At 46.5% G+C, this 14600-nt stretch overlaps 1 protein-coding gene across 7 annotated transcripts in view; it reads left to right on the top strand.

Annotated features, from left to right (window-relative positions):
• The window catches only part of LOC144830245 (retinol dehydrogenase 7-like), a 176750-nt gene that overhangs the window by 52818 nt on the left and 109332 nt on the right, over nucleotides 1–14600 (top strand). For all 7 annotated transcript variants that reach the window (XM_078688903.1, XM_078688901.1, XM_078688897.1 and 4 more), the window contains one exon: nucleotides 9548–9806. In XM_078688903.1, the coding sequence (XP_078545029.1) occupies nucleotides 9548–9806 (259 nt within the window). The remainder of the gene's footprint in view (nucleotides 1–9547; nucleotides 9807–14600) is intronic.

The raw sequence follows: 14600 nt of genomic DNA, 5'->3' as shown, positions 1-14600 counted from the left end.
CTGCAAGTTCAACGGCTTCAGGACCCTCACCAAACCCACTACCTCCACACGCATCTCCGAACCCAACCGCCTGAAATGCATCCTACTGAACACCCGCTCGGTCCACAGACATGCAACAGAACTCTGGGACCTAATCGACACTGCGTCACCTGACATCGCCTTCCTTACTGAAACATGGATGAACACATCTTCTGCTCCTGACATCGCCATAGCCATACCGGACGCTTACAAGATTATTCGAAAAGACCGCTCCAATCAAACTGGAGGAGGCATCGTCATCGTCCACAGAAACACCATCAAAATAACAACCAGCTCCGACGACAATCTTGCAACCGCCGAACACCTCCACTTCCAGATCCACGCCGACCCCAGGACCACCCTTAGAGGCACCCTCATTTACAGGCCTCCAGGCACCCGCACTCAATTCAGCGACGACATCACAGACTTCGTCAGCCCGCATGCCCTCGCCTCCGAGAACTACATTCTTCTAGGAGACCTCAACTACCACCTCGAAAACATACTCGACAGCAACACCACCACCCTTCTGGACAACCTGGCCAATCTCGGACTCAAACAACTTGTTGACTCCCCCACTCACATAGCCGGACACACGCTCGACCCTATCTTCACCTCCAGCAAGCACATCTCCTTCGATCGCACTACAGCTCTCTACTGGACGGATCACAGCTGTGTTCACTTCAGCTACAAAACCACCCTGACCCACAACCGTCCACAACCCATTCCCAGGAGAAACTGGAACAAAATCACCACCGACCAACTCCTTACATCACTCAACCAAAACCCTCCCACCCTCTCAATGGACCCAGACCAAGCGGCCACCAACCTCAGGAAATGGATTACCCACAGTGCGGACGAATTAGCCCCCCTGAAAAAGCACCAGTCGAAATCAACCAGCAAAAAGGCTCCCTGGTTCAATGATGATCTTAAAAAATCCAAGAAGCTATGCCGCACCATGGAGAAGAATTGGAGAAAACACCCAACCTCAGACAACATGACCTCCCTCAAGACAGCCACCCGCAAACACCACCAACTGATTCGATCCGCCAAGAAATCAGCATTCAAGGACCGTCTCGACAACAATTCTCATAACAGCAAGGAACTCTTCAATATCGTCAAAGAATTCACTAACCCCACCGCAGCATCCAACGACATCACTCCCTCCCAAGACCTCTGCGATGCGCTATCCGCCTTCTTCTACAACAAAATTGCCGACATCCATAACAGCTTCAAGAATACTCCCAGTGATCAACCCGCCCCACCCCCTTCAGATCCCATTCCTCCAACTCACAACCTCAGTGCCTGGAACCCAATCACCACTGAAGACACCATTCGCCTCATGAACTCAATCCACTCGGGCTCACCTTCTGACCCCTGTCCCCACCACATCTTCAACAAAGCTGACTCCATCATCGCACCCCAACTCCGCGATGTCATCAACTGCTCTCTCAACTCTGCCACCTTCCCAGAAATCTGGAAACACGCCGAACTCAGCGCCCTTCTGAAAAAACCCACAGCAGACCCCTCAGAACTGAAAAACTACCGACCCATATCCCTTATCCCTTTCCCGGCCAAAGTCATCGAGAAAGCCGTCAACAGCCAGCTCGCCACCTTCCTTGAATCCAACAACTCCCTCGATCCATCTCAATCCTGATTTCGAGCCAAACACAGCACCGAAACCGCCCTCATTGCAGCGACCGACGACATCCGTGCACTCCTGGACAACGGAGAAACAGTGGCCCTCATCCTACTCGACCTCTCCGCCACTTTCGACACAGTCTGCCACAGCACCCTTATACAACGCCTCAACAACATCGGCATACAAGGAAAAGCCTTGGACTGGATCATCTCGTTCCTAGCTGGGAGAACTCAGAGAGTCCGACTTCCCCCATTCTACTCAGAGGCCACCGAAGTCATCTGCGGCGTACCCCAAGGATCCTCACTCAGTCCCACCCTCTTCAACGTCTACATGAGCCCTCTCGCCTCTATCGCGCGCCAACACAACCCTTACGCAGACGACACCCAGCTAATCCTTTCCCTCACCAAAGACCCCAACACCGCCAAAACCAATCTTCACGAAGGCATGAAAGAAGTAGCCGAATGGATGAAACAGAGCCGCCTAAAACTCAACTCAGACAAAACGGAGGTGCTCATCCTAGGATCCTCCCCCTCAGCTTGGGATGACTCTTGGTGGCCTTCCGCTCTAGGCACAGCTCCCACACCCACAGACCACGCACGTAACCTTGGCTTCATTCTAGACTCCTCTCTCTCCATGTCCAGACAAGTCAACGCTGTCTCGTCCTCCTGCTTCAATGTCCTTCGCATTCTCAAAAAGATCTTCCGCTGGATCCCCCTCGAGACAAGAAAGACTGTCACCCATGCACTGGTCACGAGTCGTCTGGACTATGGCAACACACTTTACGCCGGAATTACAACAAAATTACAGAAAAAACTCCAGCGCATCCAAAATGCATCAGCGAGACTCATATTAGACATCCCGCGCCAAGAACACATCACCGGACACCTAAAAGACCTCCACTGGCTTCCCGTCAACAAAAGAATTACTTTCCGCCTTCTCACCCACACACACAAGGCCCTCTATAATCTAGGACCCGAAAGCCTCAACACTCGACTGTCCTTCTACGAACCCACCCGCCAACTAAGATCATCCAATCAAGCCCTCGCCGCAGTCCCACGCATCCGAAAATCCACCATGGGTGGCAGATCCTTCTCCTTCCTGGCTGCCAAGACCTGGAACTCACTCCCCACCCACCTCCGCCTTACTCAGAACCACATCTCCTTCAGAAAAGAACTGAAAACCTGGCTATTCGACAAATAATGTTCCCCTCCCTCTAGCGCCTTGAGACCCTCTGGGTGAGTAGCGCGCTATATAAATGCCCGAACTTGAACTTGAACTTGTTGTGGAATGCATGTGTAAAGTGACTCCACATCAAAGCTTGCCAGAATGTCGGTGGAAGTGTTGAACTCGATCTCGGGCAAAATACGTAGAACATCCGCCGTATCTTTAAGATACGTAGGCATCGCAGTGACCAAAGGTCGCAAAAAGAAATCCACAAACTTGGATAATGGCTCAAGTAATGAGCCAATCCCGGAAATAATGGGTCGTCCAGGAGGAGGACGTTGGCTCTTGTGGATTTTAGGGAGGCAATAAAAGTATGGCATCACGGGTTTATCGGTCACCAAAAATGTTGCCTCATGTGATGTGATCCACCCCTCTGCCTCACCTTCCTCGACAAGATGTTTTATCTCCATTGTTAGCCTAGGTGTGGGATCAACGTCCAACACCCGGTATGATTTCTTGTCATTCAGTTGCCGGAGACACTCTGTCCGATATGTAGCAGTGTCTTGAAGGACAGTTGCGCCCCCTTTGTCCGCTGGCTTGATGGTAATCGATTCATCTCTCGTTAAATTCTGAAGGGCCAGTCTGTCCTTTTTGGTAAAATTGCTGTAGTTCGTAAGCCGTGTGTCACATAGTGCCATGACATCGTGGGTAACTGCTTTCTCAAAAGTTGTGACTTGAGAAGGGACCTGATGTGCCAAAGGGGTAAAGCTGGATTGGGACGGAGGCCATAATTAATTCCCCTGAGACCCTTATTTACATTATATTTCCGTATGTAAAATCATAACAAAACAAAATTATAGAAATCGATTTCTAAGAGCCCACCTAATTAAAAACTCATCAGTATAAAAACAAGTTAATAGAAATAAAGGTTGCTCTAATAAAAAACATGAAAAGTTGTAACACAATTATATTAATGTACTAAAAATAATTGTAAAAACGAGAAAACGTCAGAAGACAAAGATGGGGGGAGGGAAGGCCAAGAAGAGGCCCACGGAACTGTGGAGAAGAAAGTAGGTCACGGGCTGTTTTAGTTAAATTCCGTGACTATGAAACTAAAAAATGTTAAAAGCTGCAAGAGAACGAGAAAAAAATTACTTATACCGTTTTTTCATGTACTCTCTTTCGAAATCTTGCACCGGCCACATTAGCCAGACACCAACAATTTTGGCCAATGATAGACAAGTTCTGTCAAAGCAAAATAAGGAATCGGGGCTGCTTCCTTTCCTTCATGCATAGCATTTGAACTTCTAAACAAGTTCTATCAAATGTCCGACAAAGTAATTGCTGCATTGGTCTTGGGCATCTTCAGGACTTATGGGAATTATGCTGTAGGTTTCAGTAGTACAGTGTAAGGCGCTCACACAGTGCAGGCGAAAGTGGTGATGATGGATAGAATATAGGACAAGTTAGAACGGTGCAAACAGTATAGAGGGAAACCTTAAAGCCTCTCAAAGGTGAACAGGCACAAAGATGCCTGGACACTTGTACAAAGTGAACAACAGGTACTGTGCACACGTATGATAAGACAGTATCAGGTGATACAATGATTCTAGACAAAGAGAAGCATAAGTAGCGTTGATAAATTTCAAAATGGTCTGTAGATTAGTTCAGTGTTGATCTTTATTTCTTTGTCTTGTATAAACATACGCCAGCCGACACGTGTTTGGTCAACAGGGTAAAAACCTGTGACTCATCAGGGCTGTATGTGGCGCAAAGGATATCAATGAATGGTGAAAACCACGTGTGTTGGGAAACAGGGTAGGGACGTCAGCAAGGGTGATCACTGATCGTCGCGCCGCCAGACAGATAAGTAATTCTGCTGCGGGTAGTCCTGGTCAGTCGTGAAACGCTCCTGGCCGTGTACTTATCAGGACTTATCGACAGACAGACAGCTGAAACAAATGACCAAGTGAGAGGGAGAGGAGAGCAATTCAAAGGACACTGAATGGAAAGGCCTGCGACCGCAGAAGCCACAAGAATCAATACCCACGGACCCAGATAATAAACAACTCGAGGACCATTAACAGAACCCACCTGGAGGCAGCAAACTGATGTGCATGATATTAAAGCACTTATGAGCGGTACGACAAACTGAACGATGAAAGAATGAGCTCACAACTCCCCAGAGAGAAGCATTGGCGGAGGGGTAGTGGAGCCCAGCAGAGTGACGTGATCTGTGGTGGGGAGGGAATTGCAAGGCGGAGAGAGGCACGCAAGGCTTAATAAGCCTTGACAGAAACACACATGGCGGCTGCGCTCATGAATGCAAGCTTGAGGCCAGCAAAAGCTTCTGGTAGCACTTTCAAAAAGCCACTCACTAAATTTCTCGCAGAGCAACGCTTGTGCTGGCTCAGCGAGACCTAAAAAACGGCCACACAGCATGTGCTGAAGGCAACACAGCGTGTCAGTTCTACAACAGGGATATCAGCCACAGCCAGTGTTACTGCCCTCTGTTCATGCCACCAATGCTGAGCCCCCCATGGTCCTCCTCTCGGTCAAGTGCATGGTCGTAGGCAAAGTGCAGGCTACGACATCCATGCCTCACCCTGTGTAAACCACGGTTTGTCTATGACTATACAGTGTGGCAATGTGAAGGGGTTGATGTCTGTCTCTCCAACCACTGAACTTTAATTTTCCACCCATGACCATAAAGCCTCATTTGTGCTTCTTACAGGTGAGGCTCTCTATCCTGATTTTAAAAATACCAAGCCTTCCAACCCTTTCATGAACAATTCGAGAGCTGCAAGACAATTTTAACACATTCCTTGAACCAAACTGTCCTGGGACATGAGTGCTAAATTGGGATTGGTGACTGTTGAGTGCACTAATGAAAAAAAGGCTACATACATGGGTACTGAATGCTCAGCCTCAAACCATCAAATAATAATAATCATATTTACTCTATATGATATGTCATGTTTTATGTCTTAGATCTTGGGGCATAGTAGGGCACAAGGTTGTGTCAATAACCAGGGAGGTGCACTGTGGTTCTACTGAATAAGCAGCTACCTACGTCATTATCATATAAAAACTCTTTATTGATGTCATAACTACACTTTCACAATTGCCTTATTAAGCTTCTTGCTTTTTCAAATTTGCTTCAAAATGCACCATTTTCCACTTCTCTTTCAAAATTTTCTTCGGGAGGCAACCCCACCAAACCCCCTGAATAACAGACAGGCTCGCTCGCCATCGTGCCCGCATCAGGAAATTTTACACCTCACCACTTTCAAATGTCACCAACCGCCACTGGCTTTGTGAGCTTTAAGCTCTCTCCATGGGGCAGCCACTTAAATCTCCTAGGTATTTCACATTCTTTAGCCTGGGTAATGGCATTAAGCGCTTGGGTATTTCACCTCCCAACCACAGAACCAACGCATCCTACCACCACCCTCCGCGACTGGACCCCAGTCAACACAGAAGACACCATCCGGACGATGAACACCATCCACTCCGGTTCACCAATCGACCCATGCCCTCACCACGTCTTCAACAAGGCCGACTACGTCATCGCACCCCAAATCCGGGACATCATCAACTGCTCCTTCAAAACCGCCACCTTCCCGGAGAGCTGGAAGCACGCCGAACTCAGCGCCCTCCTGAAAAAACCATCGGCAGACCCCACCGACCTCAAGAACTACCGCCCCATATCGCTCCTCCCGTTTCCTGCCAAAGTCATCGAGAAGACCGTCAACAGACAGCTGGCCGCCTTCCTCGAGACGAACGGATCCCTCGACCACTCACAGTCCGGCTTCCGAGCCAATCACAGCACCGAGACCGCCCTCATCGCAGCCACTGACGACATCTGAACCCTGCTCGACAATGGGGAAACAGTGGCCCTCATCCTCCTGGACCTCTCCGCAGCGTTCGATACTGTGTGCCACCGCACCCTAGTACAACGCCTCGGCAACGTCGGAATCCAAGGGAAGGCCCTGGAGTGGATCATCTTGTTCCTCGCCGGAAGAACCCAGAGAGTACGCCTCCCCCCGTTCAGATCTGAGGCCTCCGAAGTCATCTGTGGCGTGCCACAAGGATCATCACTCAGCCCCACCCTCTTCAACGTGTACATGAGCCCCCTCGCAGCCATCGTACGCCAACACAGCCTCAACATCATCTCCTACGCCGACGACACCCAGCTGATCCTCTCCCTCACCAACGACCCGCCACCGCCAGATCCAACCTACACGAAGGGATGAAAGAGGTAGCCGAATGGATGAAGAACAGCCGCTTGAAACTGAACTCAGACAAGACGGAAGTCCTCATTCTTGGACCATCACCGTCGGCCTGGGACGACTCCTGGTGGCCCCTGGCCCTAGGCAGCTCACCCAAACCAACGGATCACGCACGCAACCTGGGCTTCATCCTGGACCACTCCCTGTCGATGACCAGACAAGTCAACGCTGTCTTGGCTTCATGCTTCAACATCCTACGCATGCTCCGAAAGATCTTCCGATGGATCCCCACTGAAACCAGGAAGACGGTCACCCAGGCACTTGTCACCAGCCGACTAGATTACGGAAACACCCTCTACACCCGAACCACAGCCAAACTGCAGAAAAGACTCCAACGCATCCAGAACGCCTCCGCACGACTCATCCTGGACATCCCACGCCACAGCCACATCTCCGGACACCTGAAAGACCTGCACTGGCTCCCCGTCAGCAAAAGAATCACTTTCCGCCTCCTCACCCACGCACACAAAGCCCTCCACAACCTAGGCCCTAGGTACCTCAACGACCGCCTGACCTTCTACACTCCCACCCGCCAACTACGATCGACCAGCCACGCATTCGCAGAGCCTTGATGGGAGGAGGATCCTTCTCCTACCTGGCAGCCAAGACCTGGAATTCACTCCCCATCCACCTCCGTCTTACCCAAGACCACCTCTTCTTCAGGAAGCAACTCAAGACCTGGCTGTTCGAGCAGTAGCGGACCCCCCCCCCCAAGCGCCTTGAGACCCTCCGGGTGAGTAGCGCGCTATACAAATTTCTTTATTGATTGATTGATTGACCTCATCTAGATGAGGTAACCATTTAAAGGCCCTTGGCTCTTTTACGTTCTCAAAATCGGGCAACCACCTAAGGCAATTGGTTATGGTGTTTGCTATTAGTTGAGAAGGTTCATGGTTATTGGGTATTACTTAGAGTGAGCAACCACTTAAGCCATATATTTGTATTACATTCTATAGGTGAGCAATTCCATAGAGCACTCATGTATGGGGCATTTCTAGATTGGATAGCCACTTCAGACACTTTGTGTCAGATGCACTAAAGAACTTTGCAATTGCAAACCCTACTATTCGCAAAATCGCTGGGTTTGCGACTGCGAAATCCCCATTTGTTATGTAGAAAACCCATTTAATGAGTTGTTAAAGTTGTTTGGACACATAAAATGGGTTTTTTGACCCATATCAAATCACGGTTTGGAAGGGACGTGAAAGAAGTTTTCCTTCCAAGCTGGGATTTGGTATGCATGGCATGTGTCTAATGGATGCCACCACAAACCATTGACTAATTATCAATTCCACAAAGGAGGTGGTAACTGATTTGCAAAGTAGTCCCAAAAAGAATTGGGTTCAAATTTCCTTTTTGAAAAATGCAAACACAGATGGTGGTCTCCTGTCCCTTGCAGGAAGCCATTTTTTTTTGTTTATCGACAATTACAGGAGTAAAAAATTGCAACCTGCCTCATTAATGATTAATAGGCAAGTTGTCCTGTGACCGAATAGTGGCTTTATGAAATGCCCCAACAGTAAATATCGGCTCTCAAATCCTAACACTTCTTGAAAAAAGTTGTGCACAATTTGTGACTAGTTTATTAGTTCATCTGGCCCTTAATTTGTTGGCTTTTTGCCAAATGGGCAACTCGCAAATAAACTTGGGAAATTGACACTCTCTCGCTCGGGTTACCCCTGACGTGCATTGTGCTACACATTCAACACACCTTCTCCAAAGGGTGAGAGGGTATTTCCTCTATTGTGATGGGATCTCACTCCACTCCAGTTGACATCTTTGACTCTACTCGAAGAGGGACCACAGAGGGTAAACCATCACAAACGGCCTACACAAATACAGTCCTAAAGACACCACCATTCTGCCATCAGAGCCTTGTACAGGCTGTAGCTTGAGGTCCCTTTTGGGTAACATAGCACTGCAGGGTCTGCGGGGACTCATTTCACTGCATTCAATCCTGGAGTTGACACTTCGATTTTGGGGTACACAAGGGGTCCTGTTGCTTTCTTTCAATCTCCAGTAAACTCCATCTGGTCCCCTTCCTTGTTGCTCTCACTAATGCTCAGGTAGTAATGTAGAAGCAGTTCAATGCATTGACTCTTGTGGTTCATCCGCCACAGATTGTAAACAAGAAGATCTACTTCAGTCTAACAAAAGACAGAGACAGTGGTTCAAGGCTGACTTTAATTCTATCACCAGGACCTTACAAAAAAAGGAAAGAACAACACTTTTAAGTAGTGCTTGTGAACAGGGTGTGCGTGATAGGGGAGATTCTTTTTCCAGAGATCCCCTTTATTGAAAAGTGCTGGCTGCATAATGTTTCCTATGTCGTATATACTGACTGAGGTAAGGTTTGATCAGTTGCCTCGCACTTCTATCCTTATCTTTTGAACATTCTATGCAATGCTGTTAATTAATCTTATTCTCTCTGCAGGGCTCTGGGGTCTGGTGAACAACGCTGGGATTGGAATGCCAATGGCTCCCAATGAGTGGCTGACACTGGACGACTTCATGAAAGTGATTAATGTGAACCTGGTAGGGGTAATCGACGTAACTCTTGGCCTAATACCCCTTGTGAGGAAGGCTCGTGGGAGGATCGTCAATGTGGCCAGTGCAGCTGGCAGGCTGGCCTCAGTAGGAGGCGGGTATTGCATTTCCAAATTTGGAGTTGAAGCTTTCTCTGACAGCTTGAGGTGAGAGTTTCCCAATACCATAATTTCCTGGCTATTTCCAGTAAAATTATGTTGTTCTTCAAAATGTGAGCATGAAGATGATGCCGCAAGAAGCTCAGAGACGTTCTGGAGCCTTTCTACCTGTGTGTGTCCCGCAAAAGACCAGCATAGGCACAGACTGGTAGATAAACATGGCTTCGGGCAACTCTCCATATTTTCTTGGTTGTATGGAGAACCTTGCTGTGTGAAAGGCGAGACTCTTCTGCAATTACTAAAGGGGAGTGAGGCATATTACGGGGGCTATTGTACATCTTCCCTTATCATATATGTAACAAAAAGAGAGTACTCTTGCCCCACGCTGATATGGAGCATTGGCTTGTCTGTGTCAATTTTATTTCACCTGGAATGATTTTATATACAGATCTGCAGTTAATAAGGATAATGGACCCTCATCCACATGTGCCAGCGTGCTTCAACATGGCGTTCCTTCCTTACCCAAGACCAATGTCCAAGAAGGGCTCATTTTGAACTCCTATATTTGTTAAGGTTTGGTGAGCCAAGTGATATTAACTAATTGCCTGATGGTGCTAGTGGTCACTTGATGAAGCCAAAGATAACCATTATTTTGTGGTAGGGAAAGTCATTCTTTCATTGCCGCCTCCCTAACACAAGGCTAAAAAAAACTACAATGGTTTTAGGACCTCCAATATCTTCCTTATGTAGTCGAGGTGTGACTGACTGCTTGTTCTCCCTACTTTTCCATGACTCTTCATGATAGGCCTGAAATAGTTAAACAAGAGTGAAGTGTGGAAATGTAAATATCAGTTGGGCCCAATGTGATTTAATATTTTCTTGTAGTGTGTTTATCTAGGTACCTATATTGATACTCCTATTTCTGACCCTTGTCCGGTTATTAATTCACTAATGTCCATACACCGGCACAGAAACCCGTTTTCAGATTAGGTCATAGCGCATGCTGTCACATTAAGCAAGCACTATCCCTTCAGCCCCCTAGAAAGCACACCGAGTTCTCAAAACAAATCAAACCTCCAACAGACCTGGGAAATCCCCCGCAGCTATTGTTTTGATTTCGCTCAAGAACTCCTGCAAAGAATGTAAGAACGACCAGTCCTTATGACATTCTTGCTGACGTCTTATGTCCATCCTTACGTCAAACACGGCACCTTTCAGGTATAAATATACCGACGCTGCCCTAAGCTAAGACACGGTGGTGACGAGCTTGGAGCAGCGCTACTTGCCGGAGAGCTCAGCTGATGCAGAAAAGCCCACGGACGCTGCCCCTCCCTTTTGACGCGCTGAGAGAGACGCTGCCTTTTCTCCTGCCGAGAAATCCAGCCTCCGGCGTTTCCAGCCGCCCTCGCGGGTAACTGGGATATCGAGTCCTGAGACAGAGATACCAACCCTCCAGCCTTCTAAATCCCAGGTACTGAACTGACTAACCCCTTACAGAGAATTCTTGAGTCAGATCCTTGGCAAAACAAACTTAACTTAAACTGCTACTTATTTACTCCCGCCCAAGTATTAGGCTTAGGTCAGGTACACCGGGGTAGGCGTAGTTAGAAGCACCAGTTGAGAACGATTAGTCAATGTATATATGTATGTATATCTTTTATCCATTTTAAGTATCATATGGCTAAGAAACCATATAAAGGCTTTTACAGTATTATTTTATAATTCTGTTTTTACTGTATGCACTTTACTTAACTATAAGTATTGCAATAATAGCGATTAATTTCTCTTGTATGAGAAAAGAGACTGATCAATAAATAACATCTTTTTATTGAACACGCCCATCTCTTCTTTCTCTACAATCTGGTGGAACTAAGTATGCACGTACTGACTGAGTAAAATAGTTGTCTTTTGTTTTCACACAACTCTAGAGATATACTCTTGATTAGGGGAGAACAAAGTTGTCATGTTCTATGGTTGTCAGAAACTAAATCCCTTCTTGTCTATCCAGGGAGGTTAAACTCCTCCTTGCCTATTCGAGAAAGTTTCTAGTGAACTCTGAGCTAGCTGGCACACATAACTTTAAGTCTAATATCGTCAGTAGAAGACCTAGTTAACCACAGTCCTACGTCTATACTATTGAAGATATTATTCCAATGCGCAGAGCCTATTGGGATAATAGGAACTACACTACGTGGCGCCCAACGGTTTGGATAGGCGATAAATCTAACGCAAGACATTAGAGTAACTCAGTCGTGCTTTTTCACACAGACCCTTTTTCCCATAAAACTCCAAAGACGTCTGGAGTGGGTGAAAGGTTAAAATCCGCCAAACTTAGTAGGAGGAGACTCCTATGTATGGTTTTGGTTTATTCAACGTTGAAGGATACAGTGTTCCAAAATATTGTGCATTTAATCTTTGTTTCCGTGGAAACCTGATCTGCAACAAAATCCCTTCTTGACAGTAAAATGTCAGAAACTGAAGAAGAAAGGGAGACAGCTAGAGTAGCAGCTCAACTCCTAGCGGAAGACACAAGTTTCGTACAGCAAGACCCGGATGCAATACTCATCCCGGTCAGCATAAGAAAAACTATAACCTTAAAACTTATAGAAAATGGACTGACACCAAGAGGTGGTACAGTCATATTCGTAATTGAGGCACACGAATATCGGCAGACAGAGGTATTCTATTCATGGATAAATTTTCCAGCAGCAAACGCTGTAACAAAGGAGTTCCATTATTACAAGATAGAGGAACCTCCGGATGAGTACACCCCTTTCGAGGAGGTGGAAATACCACTCAAATACCAAGAGCACCTGCTCTGGTTTAAAGGCGCCCTAAAACATAATGATCACATCACCAGGCTCGGTCCACTAGGTAGACCAGGAGCAACGTGGCCGGTTCTAGCCAGCTACACACCACATCCAGACATTGAAAAAATGTCAATACCAGAACTTTTAACACAGTTAAAACAACTGATTAAAATACACAGACAACTAGTCCAATATGTAATGCGGACTTCAACAGTCCAACCAGCTATTAAAATTCCACAGCTGACCCCTCATCAGGGGAACACAAATAAAATCACACCACAGAACATACAGTCCTGTCTAGGTAAAGTACCCATTAAAAGGGAACAAATTCCATTCTGGTTAGCACAGAAAATCACTCAAATAGAGGCGGTATTTCCAGATTCCACACCTGTGGAGAAACACAGAATTCTGACTATCTGTCTCCCAATGGGGATCGCACCACATGTGGAGGACTGTGACACTTGGGGTACAGTCTTTGCTTCCATTTACACAAAAACACATGGTGTTCCGTCCATGGCGGTAATACCAGAGGTGCTAAAACAGATTCAAAATGAATACGGTCCAGAACCTGCTTTAACTCTGGGTATGAAATTACTGAAAGACTTCAAGCAGGTCTCGGCAATATTACTAGCAAACATAAAAGGGGAAGCAGCAAATGTGGCGATCCGCCAAAGATTGAAGGAAACAGATATAGCAGACCAACCATTTGAACTTGCCAGAATCATAGAAAAATCCTATGAAGAACTAGGAAGAGATAGTTTGGGTGGGAAACCAGTGAAACCCCAACTAATAGAAAATCCTGAAAAGGTATTTATTAAAAATAATCTAAACACTTCAAAAAAGAACTGGGATGGAAATAAACAATCCACTCCCAAAGAAAAAAGATTCCAGTCCAGAGGAAGGTCTCCTTAGCGGAGAGAAAGATCTCCGGACCAAGGACACAAGTCTCCCCAGAGGGAGCCCTCTGAGAAAAAATACAACCTTAGAAATAGGGATAATTTGAAGAAACCTGATAGATATCAAGATATTGATACACATCCCTCTCGATCTTTTCAGACTTCCTCGCAGAAATCGGAAAGAAGAGGACGGTCAGAACACAGGGAAGAGCACGTCAAGTCCAAAGACAAAGAACCTGCTCATCAAAGTAAAAAGTTACAATTTCCAAAGAAGAAGGTAGCCAGCATTAAAATAATCAAACATGCCGAGGATCCTGAGGACTCAGCTGAAAAACGGAGAGTGGGCTCAGACAATGTTAGACAGCGCAGCAGAAGTGAGCATAGCTCGCAAGATCCTGATGAATCATCTGGAGACAGTGGACACGAATGAGTACATTCAGGTGGAAACTGCAGATACCAGAGTTAGCAAACCTCATAAAATATATAAAATAACCTTACGTATAGAGGGAGATAAGACTAGGAAAATAAGGGGTCTATTTTGGGATAATCTCTCCAAGGGCTATGACATCCTTCTAGCTGAAAAAGACTGGCCACCAGAGTTTGTCAGGGAGTGCCCTCATGGCGAAGAAATGATTATGCCTGCCTTCTCAAATCATATTCCAATTCATAAAAAATATACACTTGCAAGAAAGTGGGCAGTAGCCCAGGCTCCTGCACTATATAAAAATCATGTGGGATGGGATGAGGACTCTCCTCCTCACAAGATCCAGTTAAAATCTCAACCGACTGCACAGAGGCAGTACCCAATTAAGCAAGAAGCTAAAAAACAGGTCAGGGAGATCTTAGATCAACTTGAATACCAGGGAGTGATTGAAACATGCACCTCACAAATGAACAATCCTTTGTTTCCTGTCTCCAAACCAGATGATTCATATCGTCTAGTTTTGGACTACAGACACCTTAACTCATGCTGCAAAACGTTTGCAGTACAAAACTCACACAGTGCGGCACTAATGAATAGCATAGTGCACAAAAAATACAAAACAACATTAGACATCTCTAATGGATTCTTTTGTCAAAATATAGCACCTGAAAGCAGATATTTGACCGCTTTCTCAATAAATGGCTCGCAGAAA

Source organism: Lissotriton helveticus, chromosome 1_1 (genome assembly GCF_964261635.1).
Source record: "Lissotriton helveticus chromosome 1_1, aLisHel1.1, whole genome shotgun sequence".
NCBI classification, from domain to species: Eukaryota; Metazoa; Chordata; class Amphibia; order Caudata; family Salamandridae; genus Lissotriton; species Lissotriton helveticus.
The sequence above is the reverse complement of the archived record's forward strand: the minus strand, read 5'-3'. Positions and strand labels throughout refer to the sequence as shown.